This window comes from Triticum aestivum, chromosome 2A, assembly GCF_018294505.1.
Source record: "Triticum aestivum cultivar Chinese Spring chromosome 2A, IWGSC CS RefSeq v2.1, whole genome shotgun sequence".
NCBI lineage: Eukaryota > Viridiplantae > Streptophyta > Magnoliopsida > Poales > Poaceae > Triticum > Triticum aestivum.
In genome coordinates, this window is record NC_057797.1 from 43086022 (window position 1) to 43104508 (window position 18487).

The following is an 18487-nucleotide window of genomic DNA, read 5'->3' on the forward strand; positions in this document are numbered from 1 at the left end:
TTTTGCAGCATGAGTGAGGCGGTGAAGGAGGTGGCAACAGCCATCAGGGAGTGCAAGCCCCTCGACGTCCACCCTGACCTGTATGGCGCTGTCATGACCCAGGGTGGATTTAGCGACGAGCCTCTCATGGCGACTCTCAGCCACCTGCTTGACAACAAGGCACAAGGTTGTTGGGTTCGTTGGCATGGCCGACGCTCACAGGGTGCTGTGGCTCAGGAGCTGGCTGGGTAAGCACTACTACTAGAGTAGTGCTGCCTGTGAGCGTGCATGATCCCCGACGGCGATGGTGGTGGAGACGACGACGACGATGATGATGACGACATACATTTGTGTAGTTAGGGCTCAAAAGCTATTTGATGGTCTGTATATTTTGGTGAGGTGGTATATACTAACCCCTCACGCTGATGGTGAACTTGCGGTGGTAGGACGACACCCTTTTTTGGATGTGATGGTAGGTTAACACCAAGGTAGTGCTAGGTTGAACTTGCTATGTCGTATGATAATGCATGCTTTACTTCTCTTCTGCTCCATTGTTGTTTGTGTGCTACTTTGCTTGCTACTTGTGCTCCATTGATTTGCTGCTTCAACTCTTGCTCTTGTGCATTGCTAGGGCAAGTGGTATGCCATTTTCATCGGTGAGGTTCCAGGGGTTTATAGTTCATGGGAAGAAGCCAATGCACAAGTGGCATTGTATAGCAACAGCAACTATAGAGGGTTCAAGACTAGGCAGGCAGCAGAACAAGCTTACTCCGCCTGGGTGCGAAAGCACGGAGGCAGCCGTGCCGACAGTGCCAAGGTTAGAGCTGTCAAAGTGGAAGCTGCTAAGGTGGATCGTCAGTTTGGCCTGAAGCTGAAGAACTTCATCATCTTCGCCTAGTTCGTCACCATTGCTGTGTTGTGGCGTTGGTGTGCTAGGTGTGATCATTGTGGGTAAGCTCACCAACTAGGGTACAAGGTAAGCACAACATGTACGCCGTATGCAACCAAACGCCGTGTTCATGTGCCGCTAGGGCCAATGCAACCAATCAAACAAAATGCACTTGCGTATTACCTAATGCAGAGACTAGAGATGCAGGCAATCAAATGTACGTTGTATGGTGTATTAATTAGGGCCTGTTTTTCTTCAACCGGACTGGGTTGAGAAGGGTATGCAATGCGACTACTGTTTCAAACTGGAACCAAACAGGCCCTATATAGCACGCAACGCTAGAACAGATGATTTCAGTTCATCAATGCCTGCCATACCATCGTGCTACTTGTTCTATATATGTAGGTGGGCAGAATTCCATTTCGAGATTTCAGTGTTCCAGGCGTCGAAAACTACGGGTTTATTATTTCATATCTAGATGTGAAATACTTATCTTACATCTAAGTCTAGAACTGTTGATACTATTTATCTTTAATTTTTGCGCAAACATGATCGTCTCGCGTGGCGCACCCGTTCGCTTTGCATTGTCTGCCGCAGCCGGCCTGTGTGGCTTGTCCCGGCCATGCAAGTGGTGGTGGGCCGTTGTTGATCCTTTTTAATTCGTGGGCTCAGGCTCGCAGCCGTTGTTTGTCTCGATTGTGGACTCTTTTCTACCATTTTTTGGACTGTGGATTGTCCGCGTATTTGTTGTCTGTATAATTTTTTGAAGCAATGTGATATTAGAGTGGAGAAAGGCAAGACAAGGTACTGGTAGGTCGGTGATTTTTATTTTTGAATGTAGTTCTGTGAGTTATAGAAAGCTAGGTTGCCAACTCGTATTTTTTGTTCGGTCTTCTGGAATCTGACTCTTGTTTTTTCGTTCTTTTGTTTTTTCCCCTATTTTTCTTTTGGTTTTTATATGTCTTTTTATATTTTTATCATTTATAATCCATGATTTTTAAAATTATATAAGCATATTTTAAAATTCCCAACTGTTTCTTAAATAATGTCTCATCTAAATTTGTCATCGTTTGATTTAGTTTTCAAATTTTTCATGCAAGCCCTCTTTTTCATCTCACTTGTTGTTGTTTGTTTGTTGCATATCCTCTTTGTTGGCCTAGGCCTGTTTAGCTTCGCTTTTGTCGGCCCATTATCACTGCACACTAGCAATCTGTTTCTTGTGTTGTTTTTAGTCGGTGACGTTGTCGTCTTTCCGGATTATTTTGACACTGTCCCCCCATTCCTTCTAAACTTCATGAAGATTTAGCAATGTCTCATCTAAGTTGCCGTCTGTTGGATAATTTTAACGCAAATTCTCGATCTCGCATCGTCGGCTAATGTATTCATGCGTTGCATGTTCTGTTGTCTCCACCTGTTGACCTGTTCACGGTGCATGTGTGTTTTTTTATTGGACTTTTTTTCTTGCACTCTTGTGGCTTTATTTTATCTCTTATGTGTTGTAGAAGTGGGAAAAACATGTTATGTCATTTGTCATTGCGTATTTTTATTTTCTTTCAAGTTCGATGCCGACGATACTTGCTTTGTAAAAAAGACATGCTTTGCCCTACGGTCGATATGCAATTAGGTCCGATCAATTTTTTTGTCCTAGTTTTAAGTCCATCCTGAACACAAAATGGGTGCCACCAATTTGTTCTTCTAGTTGGAACTCCAACCCTAAAATGCATTCTTTTTACCAACTGTAAATCTACCTTCGATAGACCCGACCAATTTGTCTATCATTTGCCAGTCCACCTTCGATACGCAACTAGACTGATCCATTTTTGTCACATTGGGGGACGCTTTTTCTTGTCCCATTTTTGCAAGTCCACCCATGGTACGAAACAGGCCCCGGCCTCATTTTTCCCCCATTTTAAATGTCCACTATCGACACGCAACAGGGAGGCCAACCATTTCATTTTTCGAGTTCTAACTCCACCCCGACATACAATTGAAGGGCCACTTCTTTTTGTCCTAGTTGCAAGTTCATTCTTGACTTGCAACTAGGGTCAAACTATTTTTATCCGATTTTGCAACTCGGCCCTCGATGCGCAACCGGGCTCCACCTTTTTGTCCCAATTGTGATCTCACCCTTGACTTGTAACTAGGCCTAGACATCTTTTTGCCTCAGCTGCAAGTCTAGCCTCGACTCGCAACTCGGTCCCCACCTCTTTTCTCTCAGTTGCTAGTCCACTCTCGACTCGGAACTCGGGTGTGTTGTTTTGTTTTCACCCCAGTTGCAAGTCCACTCCCAACTTGCAACTAGAGGCATGTAAATTTGTAATCGCCCCAGTTGCAAGCCAATCATATACTCGCAACTCGGGGGTGTAGTTTTGTAGTTACCCTAGTTGCAAGTCCACCCTCGACTCGCAACTCAAGGGGTGTTTTTTTTGTTCTTGTTTCATGGTAGTTGCAATTAGACCCTCGACCTGCAACTAGGATTTTCTATTGGCCGAGTTGCAAGTCCACAATCGACTCACAACTTGAGGGAATGTAGTTTGTAATCGCCCCAGTTGCATGTCCACCCCCGACTTGCCACTCGAGGCATGCAGTTTTTGTAATCGCCCCAGTTGCAAGTCCACCCTCGACTCGCAACTTGGGGATGTAGTTTTGTAGTTTCCCTAGTTGCAAGTCCATCCCGACTTGCAACTCAGGGAGGGTGTAGGTTTTTGGTTCTTGTTTCATCATAGTTGCAATTGAGACCCTTGCCTGCAACTAGGGGTTTCTGTCGGCCCAGTTGCAAGTTCAGAATCGACTCGCAACCCGAGGGAATGTAGTGTGTAATCACCCCAGTTGCAAGTCAACCATGTGCTCATAGCTTCGGGGTGTAGTTTTTGTAGTTGCCCTAGGTGCAAGTCTACCCACGACTCGCAACTCGGGGGTGTTTTTTTTCTTGTTTCATGGTAGTTGTAATTTGACCCTCGGCCTACAACTAGGGTTTTTTGTCGGCCTAGTTGCAAGTCCACCCCCGACTTGCAACTCGAGGGATATAGTTTTAGTATTCGGCCCAATTGCATGTTAACCATGTGCTCGCAACTCGGGGATGTAGTTTTGTAGTTGCCCTAGTTGCAAGTCCATCCTCAACTCTTAACTTTGGGGTATGTAGTTTGTATTCACTCAAGTTAAAAGTCCACCCCTAGTTGCAACTCGAGGGATATAGTTTTAGTATTCGGCCCAGTTGCAAGTTAACCATGTGCTCGCAACTCGGGGATGTAGTTTCGTAGTTGCCCTAGTTGCCCTAGTTGCAAGTCCATCCTCAACTCTTAACTTTGGGGGATGTAGTTTGTATTCACTCAAGTTAAAAGTCCACCCTGACTTGCAACTCGATGGATGTAGTTTGTAATTGCTCGAGTTGCAAGTCAACCATATATATGCTCACAACTCGGGTATGTAGGTTTGTAGTTGCCCTAGTTGCGAGTCTGCCCTCAACTCGCAACTCAGGGGGAGGGGGGAGGGGTCCTGTTTTTTTGTTCTTACTTCATGGTAGTTACGATTAGACCCTGGACCTACAACTAGGGGTTTCTGTCGGCCCAGTTGCAAGTCCACCATCGACTCGCAACTCAGAGTGTTGTTTTGTTTTCATCCTAGTTGCAAGTCCACCCCCGACTTGCAACTCGAGGCATGTAGTTTTTTTAGGGGCCCAATTGCAAGTCAACCTTCGACTCGCAACTAGGGGGCGTATATTTTGTAGGGGCCCAATTACATGTCAACTATCGACTCACAATTGTCCATGTGCGGAGGGACTGGCCCAGGCACACTCATCTGCTATTATGCTTTTTTGGACAAACAAACAAGAGACAATACGTGGGATGATGTCATACTTAGATGTGACATAACTATTCAAAAAAAATGTGTCCGTGTTTTTGGGAAAGTGTTAGTGTTTCAGAAAATATTCAAAAAAATTAAAAATGCATTTTAAAAACTTTTTGAGTTTTTTAAATTGTTCATGTTTTCAAAAATTGCTTGTGTTTTCAAAAATGTTTGCAACTACAAATATTGTTCACATTTTTATTTAAATATTCTGCATCTATAAATTTGTTCACAAATTTTTAATAAATGTTCAAAAAGGTTTCAAATCTGACGATGTAGTGAGTTCCTAAATATTCACGCTGATTAATAATCGCAAACATCCATTTATTCTAGTGGCTAGAAGACACGCGTTAAGTAGTTGGCATGGTAGTTCGATTCCTTCTTAAGTGTGGCTTTTGTCTTGCAACTTTTTCTTGTTTTTTTTCTGAGACGAAACAACATACTTAAGATTTTTTTTTCCTGTGTGCTACAAACCAAGAAGCTTCGGTGCCTAGCTGTGTATACCCGCCAGTCGAGACGCACTCAGCTTGTTTAGCACCAACGGAGAAACTCGGTTGGACAACCATCAAACAAAAATTAAACGAATCAGCTGTAGAAAGTTGTCAATGAAAGAGCCACAAGCAAAATGTGACATCATATTAGATGTAAATAATATCTCACATCTAAATGTGACATAGAATTCGGATAACGCATATTTATCGGGTACAGGCAGGCATCATGCATGCTCATACATCAAGCCAAGCATGCACGCAGTCACACATGATACGTGGCCCCTTCATCACTTCCTCTGAATTATTTTCGTGCCCCACGCCACGAGCACGTACACACACACACGATCACGTCTTGCCACTGATCACCAGCCCTTACTTAGCGTTGACGAACCTGCAGTCCTTCCTGACCTCCCCCTGCCCGCCGGTGAGCGGCCCGTTCTCCGACATCCTCACCAGCGCCGCCGCGAACGTCTCACGAAAGTACCCGTTATCGGCCGCCATCTTCTTCACGAACGGTGCGGTGCGCGGGTCGGAGGCGAGCCGCTGGTCCACGAGCAGGAGGCCCCGGCCTTTCAGCAGGTTCTTGTGGTACATGTTGTCGAGCACCATGGGCGTGGCGCGGTCGTTGCGCGCGTACGCCACGTCGCGGGTGTCCTCCCTCGCGTCCGCCGTCGGGCACCGGCCCCGCAGGTACGCGCCGTACGCCGGCTCCATGCCGCCGTCCACCGCCGGGTACAGCCGCGCCACCAGGTTGTTGCAGTGGACGCGGCCCACCGAGTGCGCGCCCAGCAGCGCCACAACGGCCTCCGCGTCCAGCCCCATGGCCGCGAACCGGGACAGCACCGCCGACACCGTGTCGTTGTGGTTCGGGACGTACCGCTCCACCTCGCCGTACCGGCTCTCCGTGGCGTCCCGCCGCCCCGTCCGCATCGGGATCGCCGCCGGCCCGCCCAGCATGGCCGCGCCGTCCCTGGCGGCCAGCGCGAGCACGTCGGCGCACGACACTGTCCCCGGGCATTCGCGCTCCAGGGCGGACTTGATGGCGCCCACGTACTTGAAGTTGCGCATGCCGAAGCTCCTCGGGGAGGCCTGCTCGGAGACGAGGCCCGTGGCGGCGTCGGTCTCCAGGAGCAGCGACGCGTCGCAGGACTTGACGGTGCAGTCGTGGAAGAGGGCCCGGAGCCACGACACGGCCGTGTTGCCGTGCTCCTCGTACAGCCTCCTCACCTGCTCCTTGACGATCTCCTCCGCCCTCGGGCAGCTCTCGGAGTAGTAGTTCAGCCTCAGACCATCGCCGCCACCACCACTCGCCGCGGCGGCGGCAGCATTCCCTGCAATGGCATGGCAGCAGATTAAGCAAACTGTCTTGAAGTTCTACTACTCGAGTTGAGATTGATGATCGTGCACTTCAGACGGAAATTGAGGAATGAAATGTGCAGTTAGTAACTTACAGGCAGTGAAGCAGCACAAGAGGAGCAGTGCAGATGCCATTGGCACTAGGCTTGAGCTCAGACCCATCTTCTTCAGTTCACTGGCCTTTACAAATATCCAAGGGGGGTAGAAGGTGCTCCACCCACTCTCATCTCGTCTCGTTCTTATAGCCTGGGCGCCGAGTTGGAGGGAAGAGGTGAATGAAAGTGACACCATTGGAGATGGTCCAGTGCTCTATATCCATGAAAATGCAGTTACTTCCTGGCTGACCGACACATGCGAAGGTGTGTGCAAGTGCAGCAGTAACAGAAACACAAGTCATAAACTTGGTTGAATGCGATTAAATCAACTTTCTGCAAGAGGAGCCTTACTTGGCAGTTGCTGAAACAAGAACAGCGGCTAGTTCTATGCCCTCCCTACCACCGGCCGGAAAGGCGGGCGTGCATTTCCTGAATCTGACATGCACCACCACCTTACTCCATTTTCAGTCAAGAGATCTGCAGTGTATATGCAGTTGAATGAAAACGCTGAAATGAATGCACGCATCGGTTACCTGACTTGGTTTCTTCCACCTCAATTTACACCCTGCAACTTCGACCGAATATGGCACTAAACATAAAGTTCGCAGCAGAGATCCACATTAAAAACCTCTGAGAACTGGCTTCCCGGAACAAGCAAGATGGTAGTATGGGGGGAATTGGATAATTAAAATCTTTAGTTTCAGCGTTGCGTGGCTATCTTAAACGTCTGAAACTCGGACAGCAATGTGTTGGTCTCAATCAGGCTTGATGCTGCAAGTTTCTAGGTGGTGCTCCGCTATTGCAAAGCAGTGCTTGAACCATTATTGCAAACCACCGCTAAGAACAAATTATGTGAATGCTGAAAAATAGCGCAAATAATACGACAAACTCTATAAGTGATGTTCTGGGATATTTATTTTTTCAAATATATATATGGACCATAAAACAAAGTGGAATCATGGCATGTAGCATCGTTGACCCTATATCTCAGTTATTGCGACCGTTCTTATTATGCATGGCCATGGCCTAATAATGCGGATCATTTCTTTTTGTAATATTTTATTTGCACCACCACTTTACACTATTTCACTCGAAAAATCTGCAAGTGCATACATCAGTTACACGGCTTGGGCCGTGGGCCTCGATTTACACCGTGTCGCTTCAAAATGTTCACTCTGTATAAAAATAATATCCGGGGAGTGTTAAATTGTGTTCTTGCGCTATTAAAAAATGTTATCCATTTTAAAAAAAATTGTAAAATTTTATAAAATGTTCATGATATTATTAAGAAATGTTGGTGCAATGTTTTAAAAAATATGTTCTTAACTTTAGAAAAGAGTTTCTTACAATTCATAAAGAGGTTCATGATAGTAAACACAATACAATATGTTTCAAAAACATGTCCATGATATTCTATGAAAATGTAGAATTTTATGCGTAATTTAAAAAAAGTACAGTAAAAAATGTTCATAAAAATAAAAGAATGTTTTAACACTTGACAATGTTTTTCTCATTATAAACAATATTCATGGCATTAATAAAAATGTTCAGTGTGTGTTACAAAATGTTCATTGTGTAGTATTAAAAAAATATTCAGTGCCTATTTGAAATAAGGTAAAAGGGGAAAATGGAGAAAGAAATAAAATAGATAAAATAATGATAAATAGAAACACAGAAAAAACCATAAAAAACACTACGACAGCTTCCAAAAACCGGGCGAAAGGCTACTAAAATCAATTCCCACCATAGAAACCGCCCGCACCACATGTGTAAAAATCAAGAACAAAAAAAAAACATCTCGCTGACAGCGAGTATAGTGTCTGTGTCGCCTGAAGGATTCCCATCATGTGTAGCTACTGGTTCGGCCCATTTTTCGTGTTTTTTTGTTCACTAGGATTCAATAGAGACGCTTGTGGTTTCGTTCGGTCATTGTCGTGGTTTTGTCACGGCAGATGTCCTAGTGTGAGGACTTAGACGTGAGGCCATCGCAACTAGATGGTTAGCTTGACAGGGTTAAGCGGAATCGAGAGACACAAGTTTACCCAGGTTCGGCCCCTCACGATGGAGGTAAAAGCCTACTCTTGCTTTTCTGCTTATTGATTGAGTATCGATTACAAGGGAGCGGATTCTCTTGACCTAGCTATCGATTGATTGTCATCTGGCATATTCTATGCCGGGGACTCGCCTTTATATATAGGTCGATGCGTCCGGCTTACAAGAATCTGGGTCGTGTCATGACCCGTGACTGAGTCCAACTCTAAGTTATCTTGCCTTCTGCGGCAAGACACCACATGGCGGCTTATACCTCTGGGCCGCCCGTCGCCTTGTCCCGGGCCCTAAGCCGGCCCATCTTGTGAGTCGTGCTTCTAGTCCTGCGTATTGACCGCTCTGGCCCATCTGAAGCCTGGCTTCAAGAATCGCCAGTAACATGACCCGGTCTTTATGACGGCGGGTTATATCGCGGGGTTATATCCCCAATAGTCATTGTACAGGTTTTGGCCTGGTTTTTTGTAGGCCTTTACCCTTTTTATGTCTCTTTGGTTTTCTTTGTTTTTTCTCTTTTTTGTTTTCTTTCACCGGGTTTCTTCATTTCTTGCTCTGTTTCATTTCTTTTTCAATAGTTTTGTTTTTTCTTTATCAGTTTTCATTGGGTTTTTTTTATTTTTTTGGTTTTATTTTTGGTTTTTCTAGGTTTTCTTTTTAAAACACATGCAAAAAGGTCAGTACACAATATAAATTTTGGGTGTACACGTGAAACATTTTTTTGTTAAACCTTCAACATTTCAAATACACGGTGTACACTTTTCTCTTTGAGACCCGCTTCGGTACACCCCTCCCCCTCCTCACAAAACGTATAAAGGGCAATATGGACATTTAACGTATTGTACTCGCCGGATATATACGGCGTACGTTCATATTAGGCTCAATGGACGGCCTGGCCCATTTACATTCTTTCTTTCTTTTATTAAACTTCAAAAAGATGAGCCGCCGCCCTTGCGCAAAATGACTACTTCTTGCCTCTATGAAACCCTCGTATCCGTTTCTCAAAAAAAAACTCGTATCGTACATAAGAAAAAGATCATCTTGCCCTTTATTATGAAGGGGTATGGAGCAATTTGAGCCATCAATGTGTTTAGGGGAGTATTTAACCAAAAACTACCACATTTGCCGGAAACGTGACGAAAAACTACCACTCTACGTTTTTGTGCGAGAAACTACCAAATTTTTCCTAAACCGTGGCAAAAAACTACCAACTCGCGAAAACGCTCGCTTCGCCCGCGCTAACCCCGTTTCTGACCGGTTGGGCCCGCGAACAGTTGCCACGCGGGCTAACGGGCGGCCGGAGCGCGTTGACGGCCGTTATCGGCGCGTCCGCTGTCAGAACGGCGGCTGTCGGTCGGCCAATGGGTCAAGATCTGATCCTCTCCCCTCTCGCTGCACTCTCTCCGTCCTCTCCCTCTCTCTGAACTAGGTGGCGGCGGCGACGACGACGATGGCGGCGATGGTTCCGGAGGGGGGCGTCGGCGATATGGGTGGTGGCGGCGGCGACGACGATGCTGGTGGCGGTGGCACAAGTTTGGACGCTGCGGGCTCAGTCGACAATTGGTTGGGGAGCACCAGCTTCTCGACGCAGGCCAGCTCGCAGCAGCAGGAGGCACAGCTCGCCCAGTCATCGCCAATGGGTTGCAGGTATGGAAATATCATCTGCTATGTTAGCTGCTTCAATCTGTCAATTTGGTTAGCTGCTCATGAATTGGTTAGCTGCTTCAATCTGGCAAATTAGTAAGATGTGTTTGTTAGAGATTGTTGTGTAGTAAATTGTATTGCACTTGTAGCTCTGTCATTTTCAATTCAATTCATGAGCACCTATTTCTGCAGTTTTGCTGACAAGAAGTGGGAGATATGGTTTCATTTAGAAGGAAGAAACCCTGTGAAAAGGGGTATATATGAGTCAGATATATCTTTTGTTACTCTACAATCACTCATTGCTAGTGAAGGGTATGGGCAGAGTGATTACATGTACTATGTGAAGGAGGAGGAAATTGGATCTGAAAGAGTAAAGTATTTAGGTAATGAAGCTAGTGTTCATGAAATGTTGGAGTTTTTTAATCATGTTAATGTTGTGAACATAAAGGTTGTGAGAGATGTTGAACTTGGAATAAGCACACAGGCTATTCAGAATTACATGAACACTCAAGAGAGTTGCTGTGTGCAAAAGGTTGTGGAGCAATCTGAGCTTCAGAATGAGATAGATGATAGAAAGGCTCAGCTTGAGAGGAGCAGGATTCAAAGAGAGGCAGATTTGAACCACTTTGAAGGAGACACTGAAGTGTCTGAATTTTGTTCTGATGATTCAGTTCATTCAGATGGGAGTGTTGAAGTTGCTCAACAAATGGAAATAGAGTGTGCCTCTCAAGAGGAAACAACATTGCAAAGTACTGCTATTGTGAAACATGTGAAGAACCCTAGGCCAACTAGCAGATGTCACAATGAGGTAGAGAAAAAAAATGTTTTGAAGATTGGTTTCCTGAAGCAGATGAGTTTTGTTTTGCTGGTGATGCAGGCATAAGTGATGAGGAAGAAGAAGATGAAGTTTAACTACCATACATCATGAAGAAGCCAAAGACAAAGAGTAGTAAGAAAAAGATGAAGGAAAGGGTATATTTTGACCCTTCAATTCCCAATTCACATTTACTCTTGTGCAAGAGCTTGTGTTTTGATTCTGTTTACCAGTTCAGAGAAGCATTAAGAGATTTTCATATAAGGACTTTGAGGTCTTTTCACTACCACAGGAACATTCCAACAAGAATTATTGTTTGGTGTTCACAAAGAGAGCATGGATGTGAATTTTACATGTGTGCCTCCAGGATAGCTCATGAAAGAACATTTTGCATTAAGAAGTGTAACATGGAGCACACTTGTCCAGCATCAGCAGAGAACACAAAGGTTACTACTAAGTGGCTTTCCAAAGCAGTTGAGCCTTCTCTTAGAGCAGATCCTAGAGCACCTGTGGATTCACTAATTAAAAATAGCAAAGTCAAGTTTTCAGTTGATGTATCAAAGAGTGTGGCCTATAGGGCAAGGAGGAAGGCTATTAAGGTTGTACAAGGTGACCAGAAGGAGCAGTACTATAGACTGAGGGACTACCTACAAGCAGTTCTTGACACAAACCCTGGTAGCAGGTGTGTAGTTACAACATTTGAGGACCCAGAAAACCCTGCCCCAACTCCTAGATTTAAGTACATGTTCTACTGCTTGCATGCATCAAAGCAAGGATTTCTTAATGGTTGCAGGCCCTTTATAGGTAAATATATAACTGCATTTTGTTCAAAATATCTTGTTGTAATTTTTTGGTAGCTAATTTGGGTATGGATGCAGGGCTTGATGGTTGCTTCATCAAGCTAACCACTGGACAGCAAATTCTTGCAGCCACAGGAAGAGATGGCAACAACAACATCTACCCCATAGCCTTTGGTGTGGTTGATAAGGAAGATTCAGAAAGTTGGACATGGTTCTTAACCCAGCTAAGATGTTGCATTGGAAGTGGAAGCAAATTTGGAACCTACACCATTATTTCTGACAGGCAAAAGGTATGCAACCTATCTTAGCCAGTAGTTCAGATAAATATAGTTATTACTGGCTTTATTTGTTTTTGTTCATGACCATGGTTATTAATTTACAATCAGGGTCTTCTTAAGGCTATAAATGAGGTGTTCCCTGATTCCCCTCAGAGATACTGCCTCAGGCACATCTATGCAAATTTTTAGTCAGCTGGTTTCAGAGGAGCAGAACTAAAAAAGCTAGTAGATAAGGCTAGCTACTCATTCACCAAACATGGCCATGAATTAGAAATGGCAGAGATTAAAGCAGAGTGTGAGGATGCCTGGAAGTGGCTTACAAAAATTCCAAAGGAGACTTGGTGTAGGTCTTCAATGGATTACAATTGCAAAACTGATCTTGTTGTGAACAACCTTAGTGAGGTTTTCAACAAAATGATCCTTGATGTTAGGGCCAAACCAATTAGAACTATGTTTGAAGGAATAAGGACTAAGCAGATGATCAAAAGGCAGAAGACCAGGGAAAAAACAGAGAACAGCAGGTGGATGATCACACCCAACTATTCAGAGAAACTAGAGGAGAATAAGAAGTATGCCAAATTTTATGAGGCACATAAGGTTGGTCTTGACATTTGGCAAGTGTCTAGTAAGGAAAATCAGTACTGTGTCAACTTAGCTACTAACTCATGTGACTGCAGGAGGTAGGACATGACAGGTGTGACATGCAGTCATGCAATAGCAGCAATGAGCAAGATTCACATGCACCCAGAGGACTATGTGCATGAATTTTTCAAAAAACCACTATATATTGAAGCATACAAAGACATAGTGTACCCTGTCCCTGGTCCTGGATTCTGGCCTGACACCCATACTCAGGATATTGAGCCACCAGTGTTCAAAGAAAAAGCAGGGAAGAAACAAACAGCTAGGAGAAAGGGCCAGTTTGAGGTGCCTGCACCAAAAGGCATGAAGGAAATATGCCCTAGAGGCAATAATAAAGTTATTATTTTTTTCCTTATATCATGATAAATGTTTATTATTCATGCTAGAATTGTATTAACCGGAAACATAATACATGTGTGAATACATAGACAAACAGAGTGTCACTAGTATGCCTCTACTTGACTAGCTCATTAATCAAAGATGGTTATGTTTCCTAACCATGGACAAAGAGTTGTTATTTGATTAACGGGATCACATCATTAGATGAATGATCTGATTGACATGACCCATTCCATTAGCTTAGCACCCGATCGTTTAGTATGTTGCTATTGCTTTCTTCATGACTTATACATGTTCCTATGACTATGAGATTATGCAACTCCCGTTTGCCGGAGGAACACTTTGTGTGCTACCAAACGTCACAACGTAACTGGGTGATTATAAAGGTGCTCTACAGGTGTCTCCAAAGGTACATGTTGGGTTGGCGTATTTCGAGATTAGGATTTGTCACTCCGATTGTCGGAGAGGTATCTCTGGGCCCTCTCGGTAATGCACATCACATAAAGCCTTGCAAGCATTGCAACTAATGAGTTAGTTGTGAGATGATGTATTACGGAACGAGTAAAGAGACTTGCCGGTAACGAGATTGAACTAGGTATTGAGATACCGACGATCGAATCTCGGGCAAGTAACATACCGATGACAAAGGGAACAACGTATGTTGTTATGCGGTCTGACCGATAAAGATCTTCGTAGAATATGTAGGAGCCAATATGAGCATCCAGGTTCCGCTATTGGTTATTGACCGGAGACATGTCTCGGTCATGTCTACATTGTTCTCGAACCGTAGGGTCCGCACGCTTAAGGTTTCGATGACAGTTATATTATGAGTTTATGAGTTTTGATGTACAGAAGGAGTTCGAAGTCCCGGATAATATCGGGGACATGACGAGGAGTCTCGAAATGGTCGAGACGTAAAGATCGATATATTGGACGACTATATTCAGACATCGGAAAGGTTCCGAGTGATTCGGGTATTTTTCGGAGTACCGGAGAGTTACGAGAATTCGCCGGGGAGTATATGGGACTTATTGGGCCATACGGGAATAGAGGAGAGAGGCCAAAAGGAAGGAGGCCTGCACCCCCCATCTGGTCCGAATTGGACAAGGGGCGCAGCCCCCTTTTCCTTTTTCCTCTCCCCCTCTTTCTCCTTCTCATACTCCAACAAGGAAGGAAGGAGTCCTACTCCCAGTGGGAGTAGGACTCCCCTTGGCGCGCCCCCTTCTAGGCCGGCCGCCCCCTCCCCCTTGCTCCTTTATATACGGGGGCAGGGGGCACCTCTAGATACACAAGTTGATCTTCGTGATCGTTCCTTAGCCGTGTGCGGTGCCCCCCTCCACCATATTCCACCTCGGTCATATTGTAGCGGTGCTTAGGCGAAGCCCTGCGATGGTAGAACATCAAAATCGTCACCACACCATCGTGCTGACGGAACTCCTCCCCGACGCTTTGCTGGATCGGAGCCCGGGGATCGTCATCGAGCTGAACGTGTGCCAAGAACTCGGAGGTGCCGGAGTAACGGTGCTTGGATCGGTTGGATCGTGAAGACGTACGACTACATCAACCGCGTTGTCACAATGCTTCCGCTGTCGGTCTACAAGGGTACGTCACTCTCCCCTCTCGTTGCTATGCATCACCATGATCTTGCGTGTGCGTAGGAAATTTTTTGAAATTACTACGTTCCCCAACAAGACACAAGCAGGATGGGAACAATTACATGCAGCAATTGTGGTCCACAGGGCCATAGATTTACTTACTGTGGGAAAGCTCTAAACCCAAGTCTTCAGATGAGAAAGAACTTACACCAGGTCATTCAAAAATGTTGCATTCTTTGTTTAGTTAATAGTTGTTTAATTATTTTAGGTCTGCTCTATGTACTAACTATCTTAATTCTGTCATGCAGGAGAATAGAGAAATTTTTAGGGGTTCCTCTAGTGCTAGTCACCCACCTCCAGAACCACCACATCAACACCAAACTTCACAGATGCCAGCCTCATCTGCTCCACCTCCTAAAGCAGTGAGGAACAGAAAAACAGCAGCAGATAAGAGAGCTTCAGCATCAACTGTTTCTGCAGGAGCAGACAGGTCTTCACCAGCACCTCCAACAGGATCAGCATCAACAAGAGCTCCAAGAGGATCAGCATCAACAAGAACATTCAATGCACCAAGAGCATCCACTGCAGAACCAGGGATATTAGCAGGCAAGAGGAAGAGGAAACCCCCTAGCAAGTTTGTACTATATTTTAGTGCTAGTGGAAACCATTGAAACTCTCTTACTAAGTTTGTGTTCTGCTGCTTAGTTTGATTGTATGGTACTAAATTTGTGCTCTGCTACTAGATTGCTTAAATTCAGACATATGAACTTGTGTGCAATGTTGAATGTATGGTTGCTACTTATTTGTGCCCAATACCAATGGGTTAAGTGCTAGTGTTTTGTTTTATTTGTTTTACTTTGCCATTTGTGCAGTTTAGGTGCATGTTTTAATTGTTTTAATTTGTTTTTTGTTTTACTTTGCCGTTTCTACAGTTTAAAAAAATATGCACAAAAAAATGTCTGGCCTGGGGCTCGAACCCAGGACCAGTTGGTTGTAACCATGCTTTCAATACTAATGGGCTAGTGCTAGTGATTTATTTGACTAGCATCGGCCAAACTTATTATATGTTTCCCACCACGTTGTCTGTTCAGCGTGCGTTGCAGTCGCCATCGTGGTGAGCGTGCGTTGAGTAAACCCAGCCGTTTCGGATTCTATGACTTTATTACGTGTCCACCCACCACGCTCTCTGCTCACTCGCCCACTCGCCGCTCGCACCGCCCACTCCGCTTCCCCCTCTCTCCTGTCGAAATCGCCGCCGACAACCACCGCCACCGCCGTCGCCATGGACTGGCAGCTGGCCATCGAAGCTCTCGCCGGCAACAACCAGGAGATGCGCGCGTAGTACAGGGAGATCGCGCGCTGGTTCCCCAGTCTAGCGATGATGAGGAACCACGCCCGCGGCCTCGTGAAGGTGATGACAGCTGCTGAAAAGCAGCGCGCCTTCCCTGTCGGCCGTACCATCCCGCCGCCGTCCCTTCTGCTGTGGGCGATGCACGAGGTGCAACGCTCCCCCGACCCCAAGCAACGCGCCCGATGGTGGATGTAACGCTCATCCACCACGCCGCCGGCCGCCACGGACCACGTCACCGACGCCGTCCTCGCGCTCCCAGCCCCAATCAACAACGCCTACTGGGAGAGGCGCAATCCATGGGTCCTTGGGCCCTCTGACGACTCTGACGGCGAGTCTTCAGATGACGAGTTCTCTAACGACGAGTCCAGTGAATATGATGAGGAGGAGGAGTCTGATGAATCTGACGACGAGGTGGATGAGGTCGTCGTCCTCTCCGACGACGAGCCTGAAGTGCAGCTGCTGGATCCCGTCCTCGACGCCGTGGAGGGGGACGGGAACCTCCCAATCCATGTGGATGCGCTGCCGGAGGTCGATCTCCCAGACGGCGTCGTGGTGAAGCAAGAACAAGATGGCGGCGAGGAAGATGTGGTGGAGCCGGCGCCGGGCAAGAAGAAGAGGGCGGCCGTGACTGCAGTGCGCCGCTCCCAGCGCCTGAAGATGCTGAAGAAGGAGGAGTGAAGTGCTGCCTTCAGTTACTTCAGTGCAAAAAAATCCAGTTTCGTCAGTCCTGAACTTTCGTAAGTTCAGTAAGTACCTAGGTTCAGTTTCGTCAGGCAATATCTACTAATAGTTGCTTTCTATGTCAGACACTATCTACTACTAGTTGCTTTCTATGTCAGACTATGAATGGCAGTACTATCTATCTATGTCAGACTATCTATATATGTTACTTGCTACTTGCTACTTGCTACACATGTTAAGTTATTTGTCACACTATCTAAGCTACTTGCTATATATGATATATGCAGAGTAAAGCAACCTCATCATAGATAAAACATTCTTACTTACTTAACTTAGCATGAGTACTCACTTAGCATAGTAGGTCTTAACATAATAGTCATTACATCATAGATAAAACCAACTAGTTTTTAAACCATAACAGTACCTTCCTCCCTCATACCATTCTGAAAGCACATGAAACTTTCCCAAAATATACACCTAACATGCATGACATTCCAAGTCCAGCTATATATATAGGCCTACTAATTACTTAACCCACACACCAAGCACTTCACTCATTCATAATTGCCTTGATCCTCTCCAGCTTATCTTTGCTGGCATGCCCAGCATTGACCAGATCAGCAATCAGATACTCCAGCTTCTTCTTCTCTTTCTTAAGTAGGTCCGTGTCCCCCTCCACTTCCTTCATGGCCTTCCTCATGTTCTGAATGATATCTGCTTGGCTTTGAAGAATGCACCTTTGCTCCTTGGCAAGCTTCATCTTTTCCATACTTATCTCAATCTTTGCTTGATCCTCAAGTTGTTTCTTCTTTGCATTTAGATCATTGATTGCCTGACTGGTATAGTCCATGTCATGAGACATCTTGCCATCTTGATAGTCAAAAAGCTTGGATACATCTTCCACCAACTGGCTGTAGTTGTTTGACAGGAAATCAATTTCCTTCTGTAGCTTGGCCACCTCTTTCTCATGGGCTTGTTTGTCCTTCATCCTCCCTAAGTTCTGCTCATGGTACATGTCCCAAATCCTTGTTAGGCACCTTTGTAGAATCTCTAGCCAAGGACCATCCACCCACTCCACAACCCCACAGTTCACACCTACATCCTACAGAAGCAATTATTTATAATTAAGCACAAATCACTTAGTAACAAACTAAGTACAGATAACCAAAGTTCACACCTACATCAATATGCTATCTGAATTATGCAAACATAATTCTTTCATAGTAAGCACACAACACCTGACTTGGCATCAGAGATAAATTCAGTTAACAGCTATATTAAGTAGTAAATATAAATTCATTTAACTCTGTTCTTTTTCAGTTAACAGCTATATTCAGTAAACACCTAACTAATACATTCAGTTCACAGTACACTAAAGATCTCTGCATGTAGGTGTTCTCAGGTTCAGTCATGTATTGAATTCAGTTAACTAAAGATCTACTTTCACATATAGCTTCCATATGTATGGCACTTTCAAGTTTCAGTTCTAAACTACAGCACACATCTCTACACCACATGCTGCACCACACATCTCTAGCAGCAAAACACATCACACATCTCCACCAGCAAAACAAGTTAGCGTTCAAGATTTAATACCTGCTGCACAGGACAACCCAGGCATCGCCTCCCAGTCAAAGCACCTTC

The 18487-nt window shown here is 45.2% G+C and overlaps 1 protein-coding gene across 1 annotated transcript; it reads right to left on the bottom strand.

Moving 5' to 3' along the window:
* Nucleotides 1-5357: 5357 nt before the first annotated feature.
* On the bottom strand, nt 5358-6865 carry LOC123184598 (peroxidase 21-like). Its single transcript, XM_044596698.1, has 2 exons — nt 6657-6865; nt 5358-6536 (listed from the first exon to the last, which is right to left on the bottom strand). The coding sequence occupies exons 1-2, from the start codon at nt 6850-6852 to the stop codon at nt 5578-5580; spliced, it is 1155 nt and encodes a 384-aa protein (XP_044452633.1). The 5' UTR covers nt 6853-6865; the 3' UTR covers nt 5358-5577.
* Nucleotides 6866-18487: the final 11622 nt, after the last annotated feature.